Source organism: Triplophysa rosa, linkage group LG11 (genome assembly GCF_024868665.1).
Source record: "Triplophysa rosa linkage group LG11, Trosa_1v2, whole genome shotgun sequence".
In the NCBI taxonomy this organism is placed as follows: Eukaryota; Metazoa; Chordata; class Actinopteri; order Cypriniformes; family Nemacheilidae; genus Triplophysa; species Triplophysa rosa.
In genome coordinates this window covers 24,911,565-24,924,992 of record NC_079900.1, presented here as the reverse complement: position 1 = coordinate 24,924,992, position 13,428 = coordinate 24,911,565, and the positions used below count along the sequence as shown (strand labels likewise).

General features: G+C 44.6%; 1 protein-coding gene across 2 annotated transcripts in view; it reads right to left on the bottom strand.

The window, feature by feature from the left end:
• Positions 1 to 13,428, bottom strand: part of LOC130561338 (retinoic acid-induced protein 1) — a 57,704-nt gene that overhangs the window by 24,043 nt on the left and 20,233 nt on the right. The window contains exon 1 of one of the 2 annotated variants that reach the window (XM_057345579.1): positions 8,658 to 10,187. The exons of the other annotated variant lie outside the window; for it this stretch is intronic. Coding sequence (XP_057201562.1) covers positions 8,658 to 8,876 — 219 coding nt within the window. The 5' untranslated portion in view covers positions 8,877 to 10,187. Of the gene's footprint in view, positions 1 to 8,657; positions 10,188 to 13,428 lie in introns of those variants that run through there. 2 annotated transcript variants of the gene reach the window in all.

Genomic DNA, 13,428 nt, shown 5'->3' with positions numbered 1-13,428 from the left:
TTTGACAGTGATACGACCACTTATAATCACGTAAGATCTCAGACGGGGCAGCCTTGCACATAATTCCATAGCGTTTTTAACGACAACTTCATCATTCAAAAATCATGACTCATAATATCTACAATGTGATAATTACTGCAGCTGGCTGTGGAAGCAGGCGATACTTTTGAATTACTCGCGCAAATGACACGGATCCACCAATTAGCTTTCAATTGCACTCATCACATTTTCTCCCAGAATGCTCTTTGAGAGATCTCGCTGCTTCCGCTATTGGGAGGCTGCAAAGTGTGCCCTTTAAATGCTGAAACCTGCCGCCGTTGGCATGGCGACACAAAGGGGAGTGAAAAAGCAAACCTGCCCTCCCTGCAGAGCGGTGCCTGGTGCCCATTTCATCTGTGCCAGCGGTGCCCAAGGCATCACACCTCAGGGGTCTGAAATGAGAGCCGCTGATAAAGAGTGCACCGTACGGCATGGTGAGAACCCTCTTCCCGTGATCGATTTTTAGTCTGTGCATTAGAGTGTGTGATACTTAGCTAAAGACACACAGTGTGTGTGTGCAGGTAAATCAAGTCTAAAGCTCCGCTGCCAGAGCCCTAATACCTGAATAAAACCTAAATAAGATTGAAGTGCATGTTCGGACCAGCAAGAAAGGATTTAAAGGGACAGTTCACCATAAAATGAAAATTCATACTCACCCTCAGGTTGTTCCAAGGGACAGTTCACCTAAAAATGAAAATGCTGTAATCATTTACTCACCCTCAGATTCTTCCAAACCTGTATACATTTCTTTGTTCTGAAATGTATACAGGTTTGGAAGAATCTGAGGGTGAGTAAATGATTACAGCATTTTCATTTTTAGGTAAACTGTCCCTTTAAGCTGCTTTGTGACAGACTAAAGAAACATAAATGCAGACTGCTGATGGCACACAACATCCCTGAATCCCTGAGAACGACAGCTACCGTGGCAACGAGGAACAAGCCTGTACGTGCATATAAGCAGGCATGTAGTATCTGGGGGATTTCAGCTCTACATTTAAAAGAAAGAGCTGTTATAAATTGAGGCGCAGAGCTGATTGATATTCTTCAGCAGGTCTGCGTGTGTAGGAGAGGGCATTAGCTGAGCAGAGGGGTGAGGTGAGGTGCAGCAGATGTAGAGAGAGAGAGAGAGAGAGAGAGAGGTTTTTGCAGCAGGTGAGACTGCTGTGCTCTAGCCTCCCAGTGCTGCGCTCCAGTGGAGCAGCTCTCCGCTTTGATCTCGCCCTCTCTCTGCTGCAGCTCTCTGCTGTGGCCGTGCTCCCCACACGCCAACCCACACTCATGCTTGTGCGTTTCGTTCTCCCAGCGCATTTTCTGTCCCGCAGATCACTTACATTGATCTTTCAGATGGAATGAGAAGTCTCAAATGCTGGTGTGCCACGGGATTATTTTCTTTGAGACAGACTTCATCAATAACGCCGGTACAAAGGCACAATGACATTACTGGCCTGAAATGCTATATGCCTTGCTGCGCTCAATAAGGGCAGAGTCATTTATTTCTCCCTGTGAGGCACACCACTTCTCTCTAGCTCCTGCGCTGTGCCGCTTCAGCTCAGCTAATTGATGATGCGAAGCGGTCGCGGTGTCACTCACGCTACCGATATATCTGTCTCACGCACTTTTTTTCTTTCTGCCTCATCTCTGCACTGCACCCCCGCTTAGTCCTGTTTTGGCTCCACCTTAACTACAGATTAACCTTTCTACCCTGAAGCGGGATACATGCTGACAGTGACCTTGAGACGGCGATTTGTGTTGTTGCGTTTATGAGCTGCAGAGCGGTGACAGACTAAGGCTGTGTTCTGTAATCTATCGAGTTACTTATCTAGACAGCATTTGGGGAATTACAGTGTACAGATACGTAGTAAGGCAGCTGGGCTTCAGGAGACTTTCAGAATGTTCGAACCTGAGGCCCAAACATGCTGTCTAGGTAGACGGTTTTCTAACTTTGATTCTGAATGTGCCTCTTGTGTCCAAAAATACTGTAGGCACCTAACATTCCCACAAATCGATGCCCAACAATAAAGGCTATAATGTCCAAGGATGCATGCATCATTGATATTGTGTGACAACATGTCACAATGATACCAAAAATGACATCTAGGTAGCTAACCACCACTCTTATTTGATAGATTTTGAGGTATATCCTATGTTTCCATAAACACCTCTGCCCCCTTTGTGTTTCCCCCTCACCACACTTCCCTTGGAGCTTCTAGTCTGAAATAGACATCATTTATTTACCTCTGTGCCATAATTGTCGGGTGGTCAGCTTTAGTGGAATGACATGACAACCACAGTACCCGTTTGAACCCCTCTAAAGCCTGATGCCAAGATCTTGCCTATTTGATCTATTTTGCATAGCAGGCTGTTATTTCATTTTACGGCTCTTTGGAAAGAAAACCATCAGAGAAAGAAGCTCTGCTGCGGCAATGTGGCTTTGGCCCTTCGCTTGGTCTAAATGCAGAATGAGTGAAGGAACTGGAATTCAAGGTTGTCACGAAGAGAATGAAATATAAAGGATGTCATAATACCATTAGAGGGGAAAAGAACAAAGGGGCAAAAATAACAGGAAATCTACGTGGTAAGGTTTAGGGGGAGTCGAGGTTCATGCTGGGATCTTTTTTTATTTTGCGACTGAACCTCGGGCAACTCCCGAAAGGTGCCCTTGATGTTTCTGGTCTCTTTATACTCTTTGTATGTCATCCCAACTTTCTGCCTTATCAACCATCGTCCTGTTACCTGAGGAATTTTCTTGCTCTGAAAATCCAGATTGGCTGACACTAAAAGCCTCTCTTTCAGCGATCCACTGACAGTATAGACGAAATCAGAGCTGGGTGAAGAGATAGACAACAGGAAAATAGGTGTGTATGTTTGAGAAAGGAATGAAGATTGGATATGGAAATCATTGCCAGGCAGTTTTGTCATTGATTTTTTCCTCTTTGCTCTGTGGCATCCTCATACAATGGAATCACAATGAATCAAGGATAAGTCTTGTCAAATCCTGTTTGAGATCAATTGTTTGGCTTCTTTTACACCTTAATGCTGACCGCCTCCACATGCCTCTTTGTTTGCATCTCTCCGCATGCAAATCCACACAGAAACAAGCTATTTGAAAGAGAGTGAGTCGCTCTATCTCACAGAGGTTATGGTGGGTGGTGGGGGAGGGATTTGCTTTCTGAAAAGGTGTCCACTGATTCGATCGGACTGTCAGAAATGCTGTCTCTGACGCTCCGAGGCGCTGTGATTTTGTGGATGAGGTCTATGACAAAGGGATGCACTGGCTTCGGCATATTTATTCTCCAGCTCTTTTTCATTCTCTTGCTCTCCTTTCTCTTTGCGTCTCTCGGTTCAAACCTTCAGGGCTGCTGCTAGCTGGGGGCTTAGAGTATGTATGCGTGCGGTGGGGGTGTCGACAGGGATGGGTAAGTGAAAATGTGCCGGTGGATCTCAGCCAAGCCGGTAGAGGGCCAGGGGAATCGGGATTCTTTGTTCTTTGTTGATGAAAAGCAGTATCGGATCTATTCTAGCTCAGCCTGACACCAGGACGTTTCACAGGCAGCCAGTTCAACGTGATTATATTAAACCTGGGTCTAAATCACTCCAGTCGCCTTAATTAAACTTTAATCTCCGATACCACACAAATGACCTGCAACGTAATTGAGCGACGAGCCACGGTTTAAACAGGGCTGTGTTTGTGAGGGAGAGCAAGAGGGGCTGGATGCCGGGATAGACTGAAGGTCATGTCCTCTTGCTGGAAAAATATCTCTTTCTCTTTTTTTTGTGGATAGAGGACACTGGTGTCCGTGCCGCTCTGAAAATGGAGCAGTCAGCTGTGGCTCCTGTCTGACTCAATGTGCCCTGCACCTGGGTGAAGTCTACACAATGGCACTCAGTTCCCTGCCTCTCATCTGCCTGTTTTGTTCTGTCACCTTCTTTCCCCTTCTAACGTAGTCCTTGTGGCAGTATTTTTTCTCTCATCAATAGATTTCGTGTAAATCTTCAAATTTCCTCTGCAGAAATTAATGTGTGTGTGATGTGTTGTGTTGTATTAAGAATTAAGATTGATAGCACTGATTTGATGTTAGGGCTGTAAAACACTACCCCCATGAATTTTCTTGGACGTAGATTGACACCACTGCGAAGCAAGCATATGAAGCGTCGGAAAATGTTTACCAAGATGAATGTGACATTTGGAGGCATACATGGAAACAGATACTGTACATTATGTACATGTGGGTGTAATTAGCTTTGTTAGCAAAGATTAGCAAAACCTGTTTAGCATTCCATTTGAGACAATAATACCCTTTGAAAATTCATACACTACTAAATGCTTGAGCATAGTGCATAGTTTAAACTATCACACCGAACACGCTTTTTCTGTTTGAAAACGCGAGGTGCGCCAACGTGTTTATGTTGCTAGGCAACAACTGAAACAGCTGTGCTGTCAGTCAAGGAATATAGCGCGAGCTCTCTCTAGTTGCTGTTAATATTTAAGGAAACTACAGATACAAGCAGAGGGTGCTCGCTCTGACCTTGCTCGGTTAAACCACGACAGCCACCAAAAGTTTCTCCTCCATCATTGCAGTCTCTGGACGTTTCAAGCAACTGTAAAGTTCCGTCACCACAACGGAAGCCCCGCCTCTCCATTCATTCGATTGGACAATGGAAAAAAGAGCATGACGTTAACCGCTTTTCTGCTCAGAGTTGATTTTTTTTCAACTTCAGGCGCTCAGAGTGCTCCACCAAAAACGCGAGGTGCCCGGCGTGCATAAGCAGCACGCAAAACGCTCCTTGTCAACTGAAAACAATTGAAAAGAGGCACGTCTAACAGCAATAAATGGTTTCTATGTGATCGCCCCCTAGATGCGCCTCGTTTGAATTGTTTTCCATTGGCAGGGAGCGTTTTGCGCGCTGCTTATTCGCGCCAAGCAAGGTCAGAGCAAGCGCCCTCTGCTTGAACCTTTTTAAAGTTTCTGATAATATGACAGTTAACAGCAACTAGAACGCTCGCGCTATAATCCTTGACTGACAGGACAGCTGTTTCGGTGGTTACCTAGCAACATAAAAAAAACGCTGCATGCTGCTCTCTTCAAAGAGTCAACCAAAAGAGCAGCGCAGCGGGCCTCGCGTTTCGAACATGAAAAGCACGTTGTATGTTATCGCCCCCTTATACTGTATGTTCGTTTGCCAGTTAAAGTTGATGTGTCGATTGTATTTAAAAGTACTGTAAGTTTGGTGGAGGTTGTTACATCAACAGCCACACAAAGTGCACTCTTAACATGTGTTTCTACTGTATGAACACTTGTAATGCACTGGCCAAGCATTTTTGTCCAACTTCGCGTATCTGCATAAAGTATATTTCTGCTGCCTGAGATAAATTGCCCAGTTGCCTGCTTGTGTGAGTTTTCAGTGCAGTGCTTTTTATGCCTGTGCACTAGCTCTATTCAGCTATGTATGCACATTGGTGATAAATCTGTGTTCGGTGCATGACAGGTTGTTTTAGGACATTAACTCGATGGTTCAGTATATGCCCTGCAGACTTCTGACTCACTGCTGTTTGGGTGTTTGAAACAGTGGATTAGGACAGCTGAACCTCCCTGGGGAGATACCATAAATGTGGAACCATTTTTACCCCAAGCAAATTTCGCTCCTTCAGTATTTACATGTAGCTTTTATGATGCACGTCCTGCATGCTTTGAAGAATTGTATGGATCAGAAGTTTTGCGTTTATGCATTTGAGAATGCTTTCATCAAAAGTGACTTATAGTGCATTTATGCTAGTGCCATTGATCCATTAGCATTCTGAAAAATGTATACTTTTGTGTTTCATAGGAAAAAATAATGCGGGTTTGGATGCACATGAGTGTGATCACATTTTTGCCATAACAAACAAACGCTTTAATTCACGACACAAGCAATGCTGCATGTATTCGGTTTATGTAGTTCACGCAGACCCGTTTGTGTGAATGCCAGTCTTCCCAGATGAAGCTCTCTAAAAGGCACTGGCACTCTCCTGTGCTGGGCGCTTTGACACAGCACCACGCAGGAGTCTGCACACACATACTCTGACAGCTTAGCGCTTTGAGGCTGGAGAACGCTGTCTCCTCGCAAGATCCCGTCCCTCGCACATACGAGAGAGAGAAACACAGAGGTAGAGGAGGGGTGGAGGGGAGCTGTGGCTCTGAAGCGTGAAAGCAAATGATGCCGACGGCCTGCTAAGTCTCTCACCAGAAGGCGCAAACAGCCGTGCTGGAGCAAGCAGCTTAGCATCACGCAGGAAGTCCAGGGCCACGGTGCGACAATAGTGCCACTGTAGGGCATGGAGCAGACGTATATGCCAGAAAGTACCGCGTACCGGAGCGTCTGGCAGCATTCGTGCCGATCATCGCCGGTGCGACGAGGTGAACGCGTCCAGCTGACTGCGGAACTGCAGCACCATTTCCATTCACCCGTGGATTCAGGTGTGCTCTAGTGTGCGTGCGTCGTGAATAACTGATTTGAAGCTGGAGGCACAGCAGGTTTCAAAGCCCCCTCCTTTCCCTGCCTGCCCCATTTGCATGGGATGCTTGATTTGCATACATATGAGGTGAAAGAAAGGACTTGTGTGCAAGAGATATGCATTCCTCCATTGAGAATAGAGCGCAAAAGAGCTTCTCTCTTTTGCGCTCTATTCTCAATGGAGGAATGCATATCTCTTGCACACATCTCTTGCACTTTTTCATCGGGTGTCATAGCAGCCTCCTCTCTCTGCCTATCTCCCTGACCATAGCTAACACCTCAGAGTGCTCAGATGAGACCTCCATTAAAATTCTCTCATTCTCGACCCTGTCTGCATGAAAGAAGGTGGTGACAGTGAAGGGAGAGAGGGAGCGGCGAGCTGACAGTGTGCATGTGTGTGTGGTATGCGTGCTCCAGCTGGCTATGCGCTGCCCTGGCGGATCTATGCTGCAATCCCTCTGTTCAAACGCATTGATTTGCTCTGAAGCCTCAATTCCCGCCTGCAGTCTCGGCCACAACACCTACAGTACAGCAAGGATGCATCCCCTCTTCGTGGTCACACACACATAATCAAACTGATAACCCCGCTGACATAAACACAACGTCTTTACATTTATACAAAAATGTGATTTGAGATATATGTAGGATGACTATCTAAAGCAGGGGTCACCAACTAGTGGACTCCGGTCCGAATGCGGACCACGAGATGCATCCAACCAGACCTCAAAGCCTTTTGACATAATAAATAAATGAACAGCTAACATTATTTTCTAATGCAATCAAATTTATACCAGGCACATCAAGGTCCGCTCAGTAGCAGTTCGTGTCTTACGGCGCCACGGACAGTTAACATATGCGCACTGTTGCTACATTCAGACGTCGATGAGAGAAGAGAGCCGAGACAGACTCGCTGCACAGCGCGCAGACAGATGTAACTGTCAGTGACTGAAAAACAATGTCCTTTTCAAAAGTTAGAAAAGTTGACGCTGAAAACCATCTTTTCCGAGATGAATGGCTCGAGAGATTTGCATTTATTCTTCCTGCATCGACATGCACGAGACCGATTTGTCTCATTTGCTAGGAGTCTGTTGCGGTTGTCAAAAGTGGAAACCTTAAATGGCATTATTAAATTAGACATAGACACTTTGAAGTCCGAGGTAAGGACACGGAAAATAGATTAGTTCAAAGCCCAGTAGGAGCGATCTAAACGGGTCCTCCCTCACTCACTTACCGCCCAACAACGAGCATATGAATGTTCCCTAAGAATACAGTGGATCTTAGGAAAACATAACAAGCCCTTTACTGATGGGGAAATAGAAAAGAGTGCATGGAGGCTGTGTGTGAAACACTTTTAGAAGGAAAATAAAGACATTAACTAAAAGAAAATATTAAACAAACCCCCCTTTCAGCTGCAACAGCCACAAGAAGAGCTGAAATGTTATCAGAGGATGATCAGTCACAACTTGATGCTGCTATTTGTTCATATCAGTTCAGCAGAAAACAACACTTTAGTTTTCTTTTAAAGTTGTTCATGTTGAAATGAATGTATGTTCAGTGCAGGTTTAGAGATAGGGGCATTTTGCACATTTTCCTTCATTACATTGTTGTCAGACATTGTTATGCCGTCGTATAGATATGAAAAGACATGTTTATTTCTCTGGTCTGCCAAATACCATCAATTCATGTTTTTAGGTATTTAATTGTCTGGATCTCGGCTGGTAAGGAGGGTTCGTTTACTGGACCTCAAGCAATTTTAGTTGAAGACTCCTGATCTAAAGGATTGAAATTGTGCTGGGACAATACAGATGTGATTGTGTACATATTCTTTATTAATACAGAGCTATTAATGCACATCTAAAACCCAATCTACACATAAGTAACATAACATCTAACATAAGTAGATCACAAACCATACATCTCAAGACCCTGACGTTACTATATAAAATAAACAATAAGTATAACATGTCTCTAGAAACATCAAAGCTGCGGGTCAGAGGATACGTCTGCTGTTAAATTGTACACCTTAAATGCACTGAAGTACACAATGTGCCAGTAAGATCTGTAGCTTTGACTGCATTTGGGCAACACTTTGCTGGCTAAAAAAGCTCATTGATTCTCTCCCTTACCTCCAGCCTGCCTGTATTAGCCCTTCCCATCAGCGCCAAATCACTCCTCATCTGCTCTGGCACAGTTTGTGCAATTAGTCGCCCGCGTCCATGGGGATGAACCAAGGAAGCGTGTAATGCTGATGCCTCTCTGGCTCCACAACGACACCGCCTGGGCACAGAGGCTGAGGCTGAAGCCAACCTTGCCCACTTTAGCTGGCCTGCTACATCACGCGGCATCTGCAGTGAATCACCCACCTGGCACCAAAACGACACGATACTAGCTGACCAGAGTGCAAGCCGTTTTCGATCGCTCCGTTATCAGCGTCATCTCTGTTCAGAATGGCTGCTACGAGGCGGGTACAGGGTTGACAACACCTCTGAGGGGCTGATGGAGGTTTGTTAGCATTTTGAAGAGGGTGGTCATAAGATGGAGTATGTGGTGCATTAAGACGAGACGGGTACAGAGAACACAGAACTTGTTAAAGCTCTGTGGGAAAAGAGGGATGTGTATGTGTGTGAGGGGGGTACAGGATTCTATGACGTCATGTGTGAGGATGAATTAGGGCAGCAGTAAAGAGCTGGGCCACAGCAGGACAGGTCTGTTTTTCCTGTGGGAGGACCTGCCATGCAGCAAGCAAGCTCCTATTTTTAGGAGGGTGACTCTAATGCTAACCTCACAGGTACTTCTCTACAAAGTAAGCTGGGGGACAGAGAGAAACAGAAGGGCATTTCTTTACGCAGTTTCAGGCCCCTGCACGGCAGCGGGCTTGTGTTTTTCAACCACTGCATAAAAATGCATTCCTCTTATTTTGCCGAATATACTATAGTGCCCAACTACTCAATGAAATCCAGGCTAAACAGCGGGAGAGCTCATACATAAAACATTCAAATCAAAAGCATTCTCCTTCCCATCCCCGGCTAAATGGAAGTCTTTCATCTCGTCATGATTATCTCCCCGCATTGCAAAAGTATTTGCGTCTTTGAAAGCACCAGAGGCTACGGGTTTGTGCTTGGTCAACCCTGTGACTTACACACTCTGACATCTGACATATATTGCCTCCAGACAGCGACGCAGCCCCGCGCTCAATGGCAGCAGGAGCTGACTGCGGTCATTGCATCTCTTCCTTTTATACGTGGCTTATTTTGGGCTGCATACGTCAGCACCCGCACACCCGCTCTGTAGCTGAATCACACGCCGTGTTGACAGAGCGCATCTTACCACACGGGTGGGCGCCGTCCTCGTTACCTTCGGCTAATTTTCACAGAAACGGCATAGGTAACGCATTCAGGTGAAAGCAGCATCAATTGACATGTTTCGCTGCTATGGGAGTCGAGCTCTTTAACCGCTTCACTCTAGACGAGTTCTCACATCTGTTCAGGATCGCCTGCCCCCGCACCGAGCGACTTGGGCACACACGCTGGCCAGAGATAAACATGTGCGCTAGCATCTCTGGGGAAGTAACCATGGCAACCGGCGAGCTCATTTCGAGCTGCCTGTCCTAGAGGCGAGACAATAACAGGTTTCAAGGCCAATGTCACTGATTTTTCCAAGGGAAAGAAGTAGAAAATATTGCAAACTAAACAATTGTCGGCAAAAGTGATGTCACGGATAAAACTCACTGAACAAAGATGACAAACAGTAAAGATTTTAGCCCAAATAGTGGCTGTTAGTTATAAACATCTACACACTTACTGTGACTGAGTCCTTCATGGTTTCATATGTCCAGACCAGAACTCAAAGAACATCACTGCCAACACCACAATTGAAACTACCCCTAATTCCCTGCTCGAAAATTGAGACAGCACCCGTCTTCATTCGGTCATGAAAGCAAAAGAGCTGTCAGTGTGATGTCTCGACCTACCTTCTAATGGACAGACATTTGAGAGCACTCAGACCTCAAGAAAATTGAGAGGGGAGAACAGAGGAGGTATATATAAGGACAAAGGAGGAGAGGGGGACGAGAGACCACTGAGATGAGAGGAAACTCGGCAGAGGGAGGGAGAAGTGATTGGACATTCAGCGTTGCCGCTGTAGTGCTTGCAATCCTTATCAATGCATCTGTCCATCCATCCAAGCAGCACAGCCTCATCTCCCCTGTGATCTCTCTCTCTCTCTCTCTCTCTCTCTCTCTGTAATATGAAGGGGGGGTAGAAGGGGTGAACAGCAATAAAGCAGACAGCAGCCGCAGTCAATAAGCTGGCACGTTGCTCTTATGACTTAGGATATATTCTCAGCCATCTCCAAAAGCCCCAAGGCAAGGTTAACCTCATTAATACGCTAAGTGCTAAGTTGGCGATATTAGCCAGCATTTCACTCACCAATTCTCATTAATATTTCCACAGGGAGGTCTTTCAGCGCGTGCTAGCGTAGGTCACGGCAAAGGTAGACTGCTATTATTATGGTTGATAACTGTTTTACGAGTAGGTCCATGTTTTTGCTAAAACGTAAAATAGGTATGAATTGCCATGACATTAGGTTGGAACTTCTGCTGCGAATCTGCTCTATGTTTGCGGTCAATACGTTACATGCCAGGGGCCAATAACCATGTGAGGAACAACAGCGTGATACACGGTTGACGCTGATCTGTAAGAACAATATCCTGACATTTTCTGATTGAAGTGACGTGCGTGATTCATATCAAAGACAGACAAACTCCATGTGGCGATACCTATCTGGAATATTACCTGCATTAAGGCCTCAAATGACAAAAAGAGGTACAAAATCACAATTTCAGGGCAGGTGCCATATAATTGAGAGACACAACCTCATCTTATATGTGATCCTGAGAGTGACACCGTACAGTTGTCACAGGGACTAGAATATTTGTTAAAAAATGAATGCAAAATACACGTTCAGTGTGCAATTACAGTTGGAACCAGTTTGCAGAAGTTCAGGGCTCTGTATGCTAACACACACACACACTCTCTTTTTTCATTGTTTTTCGGTTTTGACAATCGATCCAGGCGAGGGGTGTTTATTGATGTTGTGTATGCCTGCTGGCTGGTGTCATGTTGACAAAGTCTAAAACAGATCTAAAACACACACACTGGCAAGAGTGCGTATGCATTGTGCAGTGCAGTAGACTTGCAGTTCAGTAATTACCTTTCGCTCCGGCAGAGGAGGAGGAGGAGAAACTTTAAACACAGATCCTCCCACCACTAATAAGTCTCATATCAGGACCATCACATCATCGTCTCTAACTGACGCACTGGATCCCCTCCTGAATACTAAATCTAATTGCCGACCTGTCTCCATAGTTATGAGCAGAAGGTTACGCTGTAGTTAAATGTTGACATTCGTGTTAAAAGTCAGGTATGAAGAAATTAGAAAAGACTAGGGACATTTGTGAAGAGAGCTGTCACGCTGTGCAGTTGGTTGGACATAGTGTCATCTAGTTCGACGCTGTGTGTGTGTGCTGCTTATCCTGACTAAGAACTGCCTATTTTGACATGAAGATGCTATTGACAGACATACAGTCTGTAATGTTTCAAACAGCATCTCTGTTTGAAACATAAAATTGCAGGTTACTGTGCGTAAGTTGATGTCAAAATCGTACACGACAGCTTAACTTATTCATTTTTTTAAAAGCTTATCATTGTGAATTGGGTAAGGAAACTTGTAAACTTGTTTTTATGTACTTGCTTATTAGCTGATTTAATATCACGCACGTTCCAAACAAAGGGAACAAATAAGATACTGTAGATGTAGCCTCGAACTCAAAATTGTAATGTGTGTGTTTGTTTAAGAGAGAGACATTTCGACAGTGACCTTGGTTCTGTCAGCAATGAAAATCGAGGATAGACTGTAAAGAGATCCAAACGCAGAAGTGTTATGATAATAAGTTGTTTCTTGCATCCGCCTCACTTTACCTCTCTGCCTCTCATCTATTTGGGAAGTGATGTCATCCAGACTCTTGTTTCACAGAGACAGGAAAGCGTTTTTCTCCCATGTTTGCATCCGGCACATGCCAACATCTGATGCATGCATGCACACACAATAACAAAAGCCCCACCTTCTCACATCTCTCTCACTCCCTCACTCAGTCTCTATGGGCTCATTCTGCAGTGCTCCACCTCTTTACCTCATCTCCATATTCAAAAGTGCCAGTGTCATTGTGCGGTGCCAGGAAAATCAAGTGATTTAATCAATGGGATGGAGGAGAGAGAGAGAGTGAGGGAGAAGCAGAGAGAGATGAGATCATTGTACAGACGTCAGTGATGTAATGCACCTCTCATACGTTGGCATTCGGATGTGGTGCCCATGCCCATTCTGTACCTTTTTGGAGTAGTCATAAATTAAAAGTAGAAAAGCTGCTAACTCAACTAAGATTTTCAGTAATGATGCGGTGAATTACTCATTTCAATTCTAATTTTATGTGAATCATTTCCAGTCATATTCATATGACCCCTTGAGATATACATAAAATGAAATATATACTGTTTAGCAATGAGTTAGCATATCAAGCGTTTATTGCTCTCACTGATTAATATTGTTTTGTTCCACATAAATACTGCTCTGGATAACTAAATAAACGAACTAAATAAATAAACAAACAGTATTTATATGAAAAGCTTCTTTTTGATATACTGTAGTATCTTGCATAATAGGTAACTACATTTTTTGTATCACAAGTACTACTACACTAAAAATTTCATCAAGCTACTAATAATTCAAAGTAACTTCCCCAACACTGTTATCGACATGCTTTGTCTTATTCTTAAGTGAACAGGTCAAGTGAAAACATTAGATGAGTGCAAAGCTGCAGACTAAATCTTTCACACTTTAAAT